Source organism: Prionailurus bengalensis, chromosome F2, assembly GCF_016509475.1.
Source record: "Prionailurus bengalensis isolate Pbe53 chromosome F2, Fcat_Pben_1.1_paternal_pri, whole genome shotgun sequence".
NCBI classification, from domain to species: domain Eukaryota; kingdom Metazoa; phylum Chordata; class Mammalia; order Carnivora; family Felidae; genus Prionailurus; species Prionailurus bengalensis.
Window position 1 is genome coordinate 57,373,057 of NC_057353.1, and position 15,742 is coordinate 57,388,798.

The 15,742-nt window shown below is 33.3% G+C and overlaps 1 protein-coding gene across 1 annotated transcript in view; it reads right to left on the minus strand.

The window, feature by feature from the left end:
• Nucleotides 1-15,742, minus strand: part of CSMD3 (CUB and Sushi multiple domains 3) — a 1,274,540-nt gene that overhangs the window by 283,507 nt on the left and 975,291 nt on the right. Inside the window, exons 28-29 of the mRNA XM_043601622.1 lie at nucleotides 9,641-9,832; nucleotides 2,845-2,983 (exon numbers count right to left, since the gene is read on the minus strand). Coding sequence (XP_043457557.1) covers nucleotides 2,845-2,983; nucleotides 9,641-9,832 — 331 coding nt within the window. The remainder of the gene's footprint in view (nucleotides 1-2,844; nucleotides 2,984-9,640; nucleotides 9,833-15,742) is intronic.

The following is a 15,742-nucleotide window of genomic DNA, read 5'->3' on the forward strand; positions in this document are numbered from 1 at the left end:
GGACAGCATCTATTTTGAAAATTTTTCACCCAGATATTTTGCATCATGAAAATGTAACCTTTTTCCTTTGTCAATGGTATTATTTGCCTTGAACTTCAAAACTTACAAGCATATTTGCTGTTTAAAATTCAGCTCTACCTAGCAGATTCAAGCAAAAGTTTGAAATACAAAACTTACATTTAAATTACTCAAATGAAGTACTGAGTATTGTATTCGGTATTATTTTCCCCCAGGGTAATATATTTTCTTCCTCTAGAACTTGATGTAAGAGAAATCAAACCCACACACTGTTTGTCAAAATTAAATAATGTGTAAATAAGGACATTTTAATGTGTAAATTATTCAAGTCAGTGTTTTGAATTGTAAAATTTGCATCATAAATTTGCTTACACAACCTTCAAAAGTATGAGAATTGTCTCAGAATGATTACAGAATCCATATATTTAGAAAGCAAAAGACCCACAGTCATTTGTTTCTCTATTACCTAGTTCATAATGTGACAGAGAAAAAGATGGACTCAATTGGGTCATTAAGAAAAGTCAACAAGTTCACCATATAGAATAAAATCGGTAAAGCTTGCAATTGTTAAACATCCATCAGTGGAGAAACTATCTTGTCAAGTTTTACCATCTTTGCACATAAATAAGAAATTTGGTTAGGTAAGAAATGTTCTTTCCAAATCTACTGGATTTACAGAGGTTAAGTTTCCACAACAATTCTAATCCTTAACACGTGCATGTATAAGGGACAGGATTCCAGCTACTTTACTGGTGCATTAAATGGTGGTGAAGAAAGACTGGTAAAATGCAGACGTTTCCAAACTTTCCATAAATAAGGAACCCTGTACCATGAGATAATTAGGGGACCACCACATCGTTCTGTCCTAATTTATTTAGTGTACCTTCACACATCTAAAGCAATTGCTCTTGAAAGCTTTCAGTTGATATGTGGCCTAAAGTTTGGTAACTTTGGCTGTAATATAGCAGAAATCAGAGGAGAAGACTTTATTTTGTTATTTACTACCCTTCTTCTGGGATAAAACACAAACTTTCTAAACTTCATCTCTTTCCATATTAAGATTTGATCAGTATTGCAACTTTCTTACCTATGTCACTGTTGGCTGAATCACTTGAAACAGGTGCTTTCTAAATGATATGATGGTTATGTATTATCCTTAGAAGCCCCATAAACCTATTTAACAATGGACTATCATCCATTTTTTAAAAATTTCTAGTTTAGGCTTAAATATTTCAAAATACTGTTTTAAAACTTCTTTAAAAGTGAGAGTAAAACAAATATTTTTAAGGAAATTTTAGAATCTTAGCTGTAATGACTTTTTCCTGAAAAAAAAAAGAGTGCATTCTAATAGTACCTCCTATTTTACAAGGCAGTTTTATAAATGTTAACTTGGTCTTGTCAATAATCCTGTGGTATAAGGAAGGGATTATCATTTTCATTTTCCCAATGAGTATGCTAAGTAATCTGCGTAGGGTCACATAATAAATGACAGAGCTGGAAATCAAATTTAGGTCATGTATTTTGCCTAATATAGCCTTCTACCACTCATTTATGAACTACAATACTTTTATAAGCCCACTAAGGCCTTGTATCATTCAAATAGACATTTCTAATGTCTATACTGCCATTTCCCCAACTGTAAAAATGAGTATAATAACTTCGGCAAATTGTCTCATAACTGGATCCTGGCATATGACTAACACTATCATCGTTGTTTCGTGATTACCAATGATCAATTGTATCACTGCAAATTATAAAAATAGAAAGTCTGTATATTTACACTTTTTCACATTTGTCTGAGCTCAAATTAGTTTTTAAGACCAGTTTTAAAGATTTAACTTTAACATCTTACGTAAATTCCAAGCAGCTTTAACATACTGGCAGAAGGAAAGGCTGTGTTACCAGAGCCAACATACATCAGTCTTGGACACTGAAGGTTAGGAACATTTCTACTTAGGAACTCCTTGAATTGCTGATACCTAACACCTCCCATAGAAATATTAAGGAAAAGCATTAGGCCAGGTTTTGTGACAATTGGTACTAGTTCCATGTGAAGAAACAGGTTCATTGCAAAAAGTAAGGCACCGGAGGTAACACAGATGGTGGTGGCTGAGTTAGAGCTCAAAGTCAGCTGCCTTCTTTCCCACACAGGAGGCTGCATCTTCCACCACTTCTGTACTAAGCCTACCCTGCTATTGACATTGCTAACCAACAAATGCAAAGTCTGGAATGCTGTCTTGTAAAGCTCTATCATGAGACAAGTTATGCTGAGAAATCATATGGGAGTGATTCATCAAATTCTTCTTCGTCAACTTGACTTAATGAGATCACCAGAAAAATAAGAGGTAGAATGTATGTTTTCATAAGCCCAATGGTGATGCTGCACAATATGGGTATTTAGAGGCTGTGAAAAGATTTTGGGTGGTACACAAATAGAAGGAAAAAATTCTGGGAATACTGACCTTTTAATCTTGAGTTTTGGGAAAAACTGAATTTTTTGAAGCAGTGACAGTAAATACAGGGAGAGAGGAAGGGTTATAAAGAGATGACATTTCATGAGAGTCAATAAACCTCTCGACCTTCAACATGTTTCCTCCACACGGAAATCTGGTGAAGATGCTCACCCACTAGGCCTTCAGAGCTGCACGAGCACCTACACCAGTACACAGGGCTTTGAAAAGTGTTGATTGCAAAGTATTGGTGTTGGAATTAATGAAAAATAATTAAAGTGTCATATACAGAAACAAAACTTTGCCTAGTGTGAATGCTAAAGTAAAATAACTATAAACGATATATTTTTTAATGTAGAAATGCACAGGAACTCACCTGATAAATGCCAAAGAGATAACATAGTCTGTGTTGACAGTGATAGTCCAGTCACAGTCCCTGCTATGGGGATATGGATGAGGGAAGTTTGGCGAAAGAATAAAGCCTGAAGATCCTGTTAGATTGCCTCCACAAGGTGCTTTAATTTAAACAAACAAACAAACAAACAAAACCCTTAAGTGATTCATAAAATTTATTAGCTATCAGTATCTGTGCAAACACTTCTCTAAAAAAATTTAGAAGGCTTCATATAGACCTGACTTTTTCTAGTATTGAATGCTTGAAAACATGGCATTGTCTTTCAAGAAAGACCATTAAAATATTAAATACATATGTACATGGTTACAGTGAACTTAGCTTCTTTACTGGTTTCAAAAGAAAAGAAGAAATTACATATGTACTTCTCTCTCTTTCTATTACTATTTGGTTTCATGTAAAAGATAAGCATTGAGAAGAGAGGTGTAGATGGTTTTCCACGGTTGCTAAGAAAAAAATCTGAAGGTCTCAAGAAAAAGTAACAAAACAAATCAAAACAAAATCTCTAATAGTAAGTGGAATAATGGGATATGAGACATTTGGCTCATTTTCACATTTTCCCTGGTACATTTTTTTTTATGTATTTATGGAGGAAGAGTCTTTGGCAATAGTGAATGAATGAGAATGGATAATTATCTGAGAACCTACAGCACTTTACAATAAAACATTCACACTGAATATTACCATATCGCTAAATTCTAGTTGTCTCATTTGTTGATGAAAATAGACAGACACTACAATTATTACAGTCCCAAACAAAGGTTTCTGTAACACTTCAATGAAGAGGTTCAAAAACTTGTGAGTGAAATTCAGGGAATCGATTCTTTAAGGGATTACTGTTGAAGTCCATGTTTGACAGTTTATGATAAAATAATATACAGAATCGGCAGCTTTAGAAAAAATAGAGACATGAAGATATGGAGGGTCCCAGTTGAGTGGGGCAGCGGGGGTGTAAAAACACACATATACACACACAGGTGAGAGACAGCTTGAGATCATGATCTCATGATGTCTCATAAACATAATTAGCACATCAATATTCTCCTATCTGAGTTTTAAAATTACAGTTTCCTCACATAAATCTTACCATTCAATTATAAGGCATTTTGGATTCTTTTGACAGTAACAAACTGGTTTTGGAAGAAGGAGAATTTTATTTGGGGCAACATTTTAGAACTTCATTCTTTGCCTGAGTCTAGATATGCAAAATCATCACTATAATTTAGTAATTTTTGCCAACTATATTATGGATGTCTATTACATTTTTCCACACCCCTCCCCTCCCTTTGTCTCAGTGTCTCAATGACAGTAGGTAACCTCAGTTCCTTCTCTACTGAGAATATTTATTTGCTCAGACTTAATTTATTTACCATTGCTTACCTATTGCCTGCACATGTTTGTGGAACTTATCAAATGATGAGACATAAATATGTCAACTTTCTTCAGTCTGCCCTCTTCAAATTTCAATGTCCCCTGAATATTTCTCTTTATAATCAGAGGATAGAGTCCCTCCTGTTAATCAGGATAACACCCTTTACCTGGTCACATAATCTCTCTTCCTTCTCTGGATTCTTGTTTCCTTTGTCACTTATAATCTCGCTGCTTCATCGCCTTTCTCTACAGACACGTTCAGATCTCTTTCATCCAAAAAATAAAACAAAGTTCCTTATGACCTATTTCTTTTCACCTTTTATTTTCAACTGAAAATGTTGAATTTTACCCATTGATTAAGAAATCTCCTCACCCTTTCATGTTTGGTTACATGGCCTTACTGTGAAGAATCACCCTTACCCATATGACTCAGATAAAACTCACCTATGTATTAGATAGGACCCCTTGAATAAGCCCCCTTATTTTCCTGTCATAAGACTGTAGATTCCTATTCTTTGACTCAAATGAGTAGCAAAATTCACTCGTTAATCAGAATAAAATACATGTAATGAAACATTGGCTAACCTTTTGTCCTTCCTCTGGGCCTCTGAACTTAGGCCCACCCTCAGCCTTGAGCCAGCATAGAACTCCTCCTGAGGACAGGATGGGCTTGGAAGATATTCTCTGCTCTACTGATTGATTAAGCCAGACTTTCATCCTGCTCCTTACACCTGGTTCTTTCTAGCCTTGTATACTCCACTGTTGATGAGAAGAATCTCTTTTGCTTAACTCTTGAGAAACTTGTAGATCTTACGGTCACAGTGTTTTCCCAGTTACAATGGCTCACCCTCAACATGCACACTGCAATAGTTCTTTATGAATAAAAGTGTCTCCTATTTATTTATAATTTTTAAAAAAAAACTATAAGTCTTTTGGAAAGGAGGTCTAATCTCATGAGCTCTTTCTTCAGTTGGATGTTGTATTTACTGATAGGCAGACTAACATGGTTAGCGAAGCAGGTCATCACCCGGAAAAACTCTCAAAGAAAAACACCAAAGTATTCATCCTGGGAAAACTTCTCTTCAGAATTAGAATTGTTTTCCTTTTAAATTATATTTACAGAGACACAACAACCTTTTTGTTGCTTACAGACTCTCAATGGCTTTCTTAGGTTCTTCCCATCTCTCATCCCCTCTCCAAACACTGCTATCTCTCTCAGTTTCCCTGTCCCCAACACATTCGCTTCTTAGGCTACCCTGAAAAGACTGTTGAATTGATTCCTTTGATTTTTCTCTTCATATCTGTAGTCATTCTTCAGGGTTGGCTTTCACCTTAAATTCACTCTCCTTGTTGCAACTCCACTTCCAATTTTCTTCTAGTGTCTTTGTACAGACCTCAGTTTCATTGCCAGGTGTCTCTTCTTCCACTTCATCTTATAATTGTAATATTCTCCTGAGGTGCTTGCCTGGTTGTCTCTGATTTCTGCTCCATTACATTCTTCCATGTTGACAGTATCCCATTTTTTAATTCTAAGCCATATGCCCAAATGTTTACTGGCTATCTCTAATTGATAGCCTATGGGCACATCAAACACAGAATATCTGACACATTCAGTCCTCAACTCTTCTTTTGCATTCTAAGTTGTTTGATTAGCACTATCATCCACCTATATTCCCAGGCTAGAAGTCAAGAGTCTTCTCTTTTCTTCACTGCATACATGCATCCAATCCATCAAGAAACACTTATAGATCCTCATAGATATATTTCTACCTATTCCTCTTTCTTTGCCTACTATCATATTTCTAGATCTGATTCTTATCTGCCTCCTGAATTATTGCAATGACTTCTTGGTTTTCATGCTCTGGTTTCTGCCAACTCATCCTTCTCCCAATAAAAAAACATCTAATCATACTGTGCCCATGCATACAGTCCTGCAGTTATTTCACATTGCCTACAGGTAATGCCCCAACTCCAGTGTAACTTTTATGACCTGACCTTTGCAACTTTTCCAGTTTTATCAACTACATAATTTGCACTCAAACACTATCAAAATGCTTCTATTCTGGCATTTCTATGCCTTTGCCCATGCTATTTATTTTTGGTGAAAAATTTTTTTCTCTTGTACACTTATGTAACTCTTACTTATGTTTCAAGATTCGTCACTGCCTCCAGAAAGTTCTCCTGGAAATTCCCAGTCTGGGCTGAACTTCAGCTTTCTTCAACTTACTCTAGTATGCACAACACCTCTATGTTGGATCTTTTCCCTGACCATCTTTATTTAAATATTATATTCAGGTGTCTGCATTCATCACTAATCTGTAAGCCAAAGACTGTGTCTTATATGTTATTTAAAACTTGGGAATCAGTATATACTACACTTTCCATAAATGTTTGTGGAATTGCTAGTGGTTCTTTATATTGATTATGAAAACAGTAAAGATAACTAGGGATGAATGAACAGTAGAATTTGTAGCTCTGTATTTTGATAAAAATAATAGCATATTTTGCTTTTAAAACTTGCAAAATTATATGTGAACTTGAAAAAAGTTATAAAAATACGTGTAATAATGGCAAATGTATATATGTATGTATATACAAATAAAAAAAAACAAGAATGATAGCAAAATGTTCTTTGTTTTATTTTATTTTATTTTTCTTGCTTAGGTAGTGGGATTACGTATAATTTGGGGAAAGCTAGGAGAGCAATTTTGTTTCAATTTTCCTTATTTTTCATAGGGAAAATTGGTCTTTTTAGTTTCCAGAAATTTTATACATATACATATGTCCATCCATATGTTTATATCTTTTATCACAAAAGATATAGGGAATTTTTTAGTACAGGAAAATATATTACATGTATTTTAATGTACCTTACTGGATATTTTCCATGATCACAATATAATTTAGGCATAAGATCATGTAAAATTCTCTTGATTCCATTATTTATTTATCAAAGTTTTCCCAATATATTTCATTGCTGTAGTTGATTTTGCAAATCGACAAAAGCCATTGAGACAAGCAGAGATATTATCTGACATTTGTAAATCCAAAATGTCCAGTGAGTAAAGAAAATTTCCTTTTCCTTAAATATACTAAATTTTAAATAGCACTTGGAAAATGCATTTTAATTTTTATGCATCTAATCATCAAGCATCCAGAATAAGATTCTCCTTAGGTCAAATAGATTTATGAATTCAATTTTCAGTTAGGTTCCATGTAATTCTGACATTAATGATTTGTTCTGAGTGTAATTTGTCAAGAGGCAGTTACACAGGCAACTACTGATAACTATTTGGGAATTTTCTTAATTTTTCTGACCCCATTTAGTTTTATTTGTGTGTACTGACTTTAACAGCAGCCCACCCGCACTAATGTCTTTGTTACTTACCTTCATATGGAGTGGGACTACTTTCCCTCTGGCAATGTCAAAGTAATCTTCACATTGTCAATTTTGTTGGAATGAATTCTATTAACTCTCCTAAGATGACGTCCTTCTATTTGGTACTTGCTTTAAGGCTGACTACTTCTACATGCAAGCAAAATGCTTTATACTCCATAGTCTGAGACATAGACTTATAGAGTTTCTAAAAAGTTCAGGGTTTAATCTTTGGCATAGTATTTCCAATCATAGAATTCTTTCTTATCAGTTTCAGAGGTCAAGATTTCTGCAGCCTTAGCAATTTTTCAGACTTTTTTTTTAGGTTATATTATTTTCCTCAGAAAATCTCTAATGCATATCCTTTCCCCAAGCTATTTTTTCCTACCCCCCCCAAAAATAGTACACAGCACCATAATCCATACAAAAACTTTCCACAACCTGCTCAATTTAAGTAAGATTTAATGGTCCACTATTTTTTCCCCTAGAATTAGGATTTGCTAGCTGAAGTCTTATCTACAAAGAATTTTGTAGGCTGGAATTTTATAACAGTCTATCACAAAACTCTCCTTTCCTTTATGTTTTATATTTTGCTGTATTCTTGAGTTTTAGTGTAAAGCTGTTCAATATTGTAGGATTCTAAATATACAACATTTGACATTACATAGCCTTCTAATAAGCAACACTCTTTAACTAGGTTGAAGAATTATAATAAAGCAAATGTTCTACAATCAGTCTGTAGAGTTCTATCATTTCTTTTTTTTTTCTTGTTATTTGCCTCATTTTCTACAGAAGTCTAAAACTGTCTCTTCCCTGTTTTGAGCTGTTAGATATCTTGCTTTGTGCATTAAATGTTTTCTTTTTAAATGCCGATGTGTAAAATACAGAAAATGTGATGAGAAAATGTAGATTTTTTAGTTTTCATTTCACTAGAAAGTAGATTCACAAGAACAGGGAACTTCTCAGTCATGCTTTACTGCTTATTCCTCCATGTTCAGAACAATGTCTAGGACACATTGAATGGCTAACAAATTTTAGCTTGCAACTCTTGCATAAGAAGTTACAAGATGGGGTAAAGGAAACCTGAATAATTGAGTGCTTGTGTTTGTTCACTTCTCACTGATGTACTAAACACTCTTTCTATTACCATGTGACTCAAAAAATCATTATGAATGATCATTGAAAATGTATTTATGAGTTGGATATATGTGAATAAAAATAAAGTTTTCTTTCCTAAATGTGCTAGGTTTTCATATGCTGAGTGCTATAAGAAATAAAACCATGAACAATGAGTGAGTGAATATGGGATCTTCTTTCAAGTTGCTTACAGTGTAATTTTATTTTATCAAAATAAAAGCATATTTTTTCTGAATTAATGAATTGAATGTAAAGCCAAAGCTTTGAAACTAAACTTAAGTTTCAATAAAAATTTTTTTGAGAAGAAATAGCCATTAGAGAGGCAAGATGAATATGGCCCATTTTAAATGTAGAATCTGCATCAACTCTTTAAGTTTTAAAAGCAGTGCATAACTACAATTATATAGTAGATAAGGGAAAAATGAGACTTTTCAAGAGCTTTGATCCTTAACTTTTAACTTTTCCTCCTCCTCCTCCTCCTCCTCTTCCTCATCCTCCTCCCCCTCCCCTCCTCCCTCTCCTCCTCCTCCTCCCCCTTCCCCTCCTCCCTCTCCTCTCCCTCCTCCTCCTCCTTTCCCTCCCCCTCCTCTTCCTCTTCCTTCTTCTTCTTCTTCTTCTTCTTCTTCTTCTTCTTCTTCTTCTTCTTCTTCTTCCTTTCCAAACTATTGAGAATCTAATGAAATTGTGGACTCTCCCCTTAGGGGGAAAAATATAGTCATTTAAAATTTTGTGTATTTTTTTGGAGGTTCATAGATTTTTTGAAATCTTAGATCCTGTATAGAACCTATTCTAGAATACTGTGCTTAATAACATCAACACCCATTTTATCCATTGTTTGATACTTATATAAAACTTTAATTGTTCTTTAATTCGTACCTATACAGACTGGTGGGCTGGGCTGCCAGAAGTAGCGATTTTCTACCTGAATGCAGGTTATTCTTTCCTCTCCTTGAAGCTCATATCCCGGGTCACATTGAAAAACAACAGTGTCCCCGGGTTCTCGTCCATCCCCATTTCGAGTCCCATTCATGGGAACCCCTGGGTCACGACATGCAGTAGCAACAGAACCTATCAAAAGACAAAAACAAACCTTTAGTTTTGATGCTACCGAAGTCAATTTCAAATTTCCAGATCTTACAGTTTAGAACCTTCCTCACATCTATGTGCTTTTAGAAAATTAACTTTAAAAATGCTTGAGCCAATTTGTAAATGCCTGCACAAAAAATAATTGTAACGTTTTTTTTTTTTTGTTAACTTGTGTGCTTACTTGTTTCAATAAAGGGCATGACATTTTAGTAGCTAAATAATAGGTTTACTGAAGATTAATCGATGCCATGTGAAAAGATTCTGCAGAGGATGAAAAGAAAGTTGCAGACCGAAAGAACATGACTGTAAGGTACATATTCCACAAAGGACTTGTATGTAGAGTATATAAAGAACTCTTACAGGTCAACTATAGGCAGAAGGGGAGGAAGAAGAAAAAATCCAATTAAAATATTAACAGAATACAACCAATGAAGAGGATACTGGATGGTACATGAAAAGATGTTCAACATCATTAGCCATTAGGAAAACGCATTTTAACATTGCAATGAGATATCACTATATACCAATCAGATGGCTAAAATAAAAAAATAAGATAACTGAATGCTGGAAATATTATGGAGAAAATGAAATTACTCATGTATTGCACTTGGGAATGTAAAATGTTACAGCCACTCTGGGAAGAAGTGTGGTAGCTTCTCACAAGACTACATATGTGCTTACTATACAGCTTAGTAATTGCACTCTTGTACATTTATCCCACAGAAATGATGATTTATGATCACATAAAAACCTAAACACATATTTATTTATAGAAGCTAAAAAGTTGGAACAACCCAATGTCCTTCAACAGGTGAGTGACTAAACTGTGTATTCATACCTTGGAACAAAACTCAACAATAAAAAGGAATGACAATACGTATGACAACTTAAACAGTTCTGAAAGGAATTAAGCAGAGCAGAAAAATACAATATCAAATGGTTACACACTGCATGACTTTATTTCTATACTATTCTTGAAGTGACAAAACTAGAAAGCTGGAAAATAGATTAGTGGGTACCAGGAGTTGTAGGAGGAGGGGATGTGAGGCAGTGACCATGGCTGTAAAAGATAACATGAGGGATCCTTGTGACGGACTGTACTGTGTTTTCACTGTGGTGGTGGTCATACAAATCTACATAGAGCTAAATAAGCACACACACACACACACACACACACACACACACGAATATACATAAAATTAGTAAACTTTGAATAAGATTGGTAGATTATATCAGTGTCAGTTTTCTGGTTGGGATATATGTCCTATAGTTATGCAAGAAATTGTCAATTCAGGAAACGGTGAAGAGTATACAGGATCTCTTTTTATTATTTCTTAAAACTGAATATAAATCTAAACGTGTCTAAAAAAGAAAAGTTAAAAAAATCATTACAGAAGAGGAGAATAGTATGACACCATAGGAAAGGAACTGTTCTTCTATACACAGTGTATGACACATTTAATAATAGTTACCTCCAATTATTCAGGTTAATGGAACAAAATATTATGTTGAATTATCATGAAGTGGATTTACCCTAAAGCATATGGCAATTAAGTATCAAGATAAAGAACCTATTAAAATTTCCATTTAAACTATTAATAAACTATATTCATAAATATAGGATTTAGCACTTGTATAAATTATTTTTTTAATTGCATCTTCAACTAATGACACAAATTTCTGGATTGCAGATACATAACTGATATGCACTGATTCATTCACTTATAACAATATATTCCAGGCATTGTGCTAGGTTCTAGGAATACAAAGAAGAATTGAGCAGACACAAGTAGAACTGAACAGATTTCAAATTATTTTGCATAGTGTGGTACCAATAAAGAAATTCTATTATATACATCCTGAGTGAGTAGATATTTATATAGATACATAGGTAAGCAGATAGAGATAGACAGATAGGTAGGTAGATAGACAGATAAACATAGACAGATTCATCAATATATCAATCTGTTAATCTGTCTAGTAAATTGTTTTAGCTCATCTCTCTAACACACATACACAACAAAAAAACCAGAGACTACACACAGTATTGTAATGCTCTGATTCCCAACGTTCTGGGAATCAAGAAGAACGGTTAAGAAACTGAAAAAAAAGGATATTGTTGGGATCTTAAGCCTGACACTGAATAAAAAGAAGTAACAACAAAAAAGTGATCATTCATATATATATATATAAATGAATATGTAATATGCATATATACATATGCATGTATATTCTGCTCACTTTATTGACAAACTAAAAAAAGTTAATTTTTAAAGGGTTATATTTTTCAAAAGGTTAGAAAATGTAGACTGCAAATATCATTTTACTGATCACTTAAACGAAACAAACCTGTGTATCATTATATGTGTAATCAAAAGTCTTACAGTTTTGCTTTATTTTTCTGATAAACTAACGTTTCTGAGCAATGACTAGAGGAAGGGGTTTTACCTATATAATTCCTTTAGTATTCCTAACAATACTATGAGGCAAATAGCATTACTATTCTCATTTTAGAGGTGAGAAAACTAAAATTTAGAGAGATTAAATAACCTGAGTACAGAACCTGAGATTAAATAACCTGAGATTAACAAAACCTGAGTAGAGAACCAAGATCTCAACCCAAATCTGTCTGATTTTAGAACCCAAGTACCTAAATGCTATACTAGATTATCCTCTTCTACCTGTAACTGTCCTGGAGATGCAAGTTTTCTCCTCAATAAAATAACATAAAAATAATACAGTAAAATAAAATAAAATACCCAATTTAAAAATTATGGAAAAGGTAGAGATTATATCCATAAATAGAAAAGCTAGAGCTGGCATAAATTTGAACCACCTTCAAAAATATTAAATTTACCTTCATATGAGTTACTTTTGAAACAGTTGTTTTTAGTTGTTAATTACAAACTTATTTTGGAGAATATTGAGGGAGGAATATAGGGACTTTGTTCCAATTTCAAAGTGAATTTGTTCTGTAATGCCCATGTGTCCCTTAGCAAAGCATCTACAATGCATCACGGGCTCTGGGAATTATGTTCTTCCATTATTGATAGAGATTTTTGTGAAGTGTTTCTGTGATAAACTGAGTCATGAAGGTTTTCTTAAATTGTTCTGGGATGGTTTTCACCCAAACTAAACTGATACCTGTATTCGTTTTACAAGATGTAGTGGGGAGTGATGTTCTAAGATTTTTTTAAATGTTTATTTATTTATTTATTTTGAGAGAGAGAGACAGAGAGAGAGAGAGAGCAGGGGAGGGGCATAGAGAGAGGGAGACAAAATCCCAAGCAGGCTCTGAACCATCAATATGGACCTGACTCACTGAGGCACCTAGGTGCTCTGAAGATATTTTTATTGGAGAGAAGTGACATAAATGTGAAATGTGCTCTATTTTCAAAGTAAAAAATAGTAACTATATAAAATTATTTTAAAAAACTTCATTAGTTTTTGTTCTTGAGGCTAACCATGCACTGGAATCTGGTTTTGCAAAAAGCTTGACGCTTCAGATAAACATTCTCAAAAATAAAAATGAATGTATAACAATGTTAGAGAAATATATTGAAATAAAAACAGTAAATACAATCATGTCTTAGCTGAATTTAAGAGAAAAAAATATGTTTTTGCTGACAGATTTACTGTGCTTAAAGACTTAAAGTGGAACTAAGTGGTTAAAGTAAGACTTTGATACAACTAATACATGGTGTTTGAAAATATGCATTTGCCTTTGGGTCTGGTCAACTTAAAGAAAGAGAGGTGGGGAACACCTATTGTTACTTTTCCTCTTAATTAATAAACAAATTAAGAATAAGATTTTAAAACACAATAGACAATGATGGGGTTTAATGAAAGACCAAAACTTTTTTTTTTTCTCTTGGAATTGCTTGAGTTCTAAAACAATTAGTTAAATGTACACAGGAACAATTGCTCGTTGTGAATGGTGTTGTCTTATTTTCTTTCTTTATCCAAAGTTTGATCTCCATGCTGGTTACACTCTGTGTTTGTGGGCTGACAAAATTATAATAATTTTAACATCAATCATTCTTGTTTTCTGTATTAAATAGAAACTATAGCCACTGAAGAAAATAATCACTTAGGGAACCATATTATATCTCCTTGGGAATCAGCAGTGAAGTAATCTCATACAATTAGGATAATTAAAATAGCAATTATAGAATGCTAGAACTTAGTATATTATCACATATGTAAAAATAGATGGGTAATTTTTATTCAATATTTATTTTTCACTTTTCTGGAACCTACAATTCTCAAAATTTATAATTCTTATGTGCATTTTCTTTTTGTTATGTAAATTTTAAGTAGAAGTTTAATCCCTTATTTTTATTCTCTTTTATTCTGGAATAGCATGTAAGATGTTTCTATAGAATGAAGACTCTTTTGCAAATAAGTGCTTTAATTTAGCAACTATTTTAAGCATATTAAATAAATATACACCAGAAAATACTACACTTACCAATAAGTATTAACATGAGTGATTTCTATTTACGTTCTTAATTTCTTTAGTCTGAATTGCTTCAAATTTAATTGATGAAATGAACATCTGTAGTTGTTCCATTAGGTTTAAGTGTTATTTTTCCTGACACAAATGTAAACACAAATTGCAACAAAGATGAAGGGTTTTAACAACTTTGATGCCTCACCTGTGATGATATCATGAAAGGAACATTCTGGAAATGCATATAATAGGTCATTTATATATGATACAAAATCCAAAAATAGCTTGGATGTATTTACCTTACAAAACTTTATTAAACTGACAACAAAAGATAACTGCCCTTCCTTGTTTCTCTCCCCTCAAAAGGACTGGCCATTTATATTTTGGTTATTCTAGAACTGGAATTATCCAGTAGCTACTATGTATTGTATTTCTTATACTAGCTATTTCATAGAAATGATAATAGCCACAGGGAAAAAGTATGTGTGAATAGTTAACATTGTTAATTTGTAATAATTTTGGACACTTACGGTCTTTCAAAGATTGTATTACGAACTATACCTCATTTGACTGACAAAAAGTCTGGGTACTACTATTATCCATATTTTCCCAATGAGAATATTAAGACTTAAAAGGAATAAGAAACTTGCCCAGTATCACACAGTTATCTAGGGCAGTTTAAGTGGTAATGCAGACATGAGAATGTATCCAAGGGACATTTCTTAAATAAAAATGATAGAGTTTTTGAAATTAAAAAAAAATGTTCAAAGTGTGGACAGGGTAAAACCCAAATGATACCATAATTTAAAATAAAATTTCTAAAATACATTATTAAAGTTTAAATACCATTTTAAAAATAGGAAGAGCAACTATCTACCGATCATTCTGGTGGAGTAGTCCAAAAGCCTATACATTTACAACATTTGACTTTAAGTAATTAATTAATTTTTACTAAAAACAATTGCACAGCTATCAACAGTACAGTCTTATTCATAGGATTCCATTGGTATGTATTGTGTAAAACTAAATAAAGTCTGTGTATCTAAGAGAGATACAGTTAAATATGAATGATAATTGATTTAGAATAGATTCCAACAAAATAATGATAATGATGATTGCTGCCTCTGTTGAGAGCATATGTTGTCCAAAGCATTTGGCTAAAGATTAAGTTTATACGCTTAAACCAGAACATAAAATTCTATGAAGTATTATTATCATCTCTACTTTTAAATGGGTAAAATGAGCCTCCGTGATGTTAAGTGCTTGCTGGAAGCACAGTGAGGATTTGAACTCAAGAAACAGCAGGGTTTCCACGACTGTAGGGTATTGTCTCGGTACAAACCTATGCCATTACCAGATAAAACAACAAAGTCATGTCATACTAATGAGATTTTACGTTGTTGATGATGAAAGAATTAGATCTAGTTTTAGACGGAAAG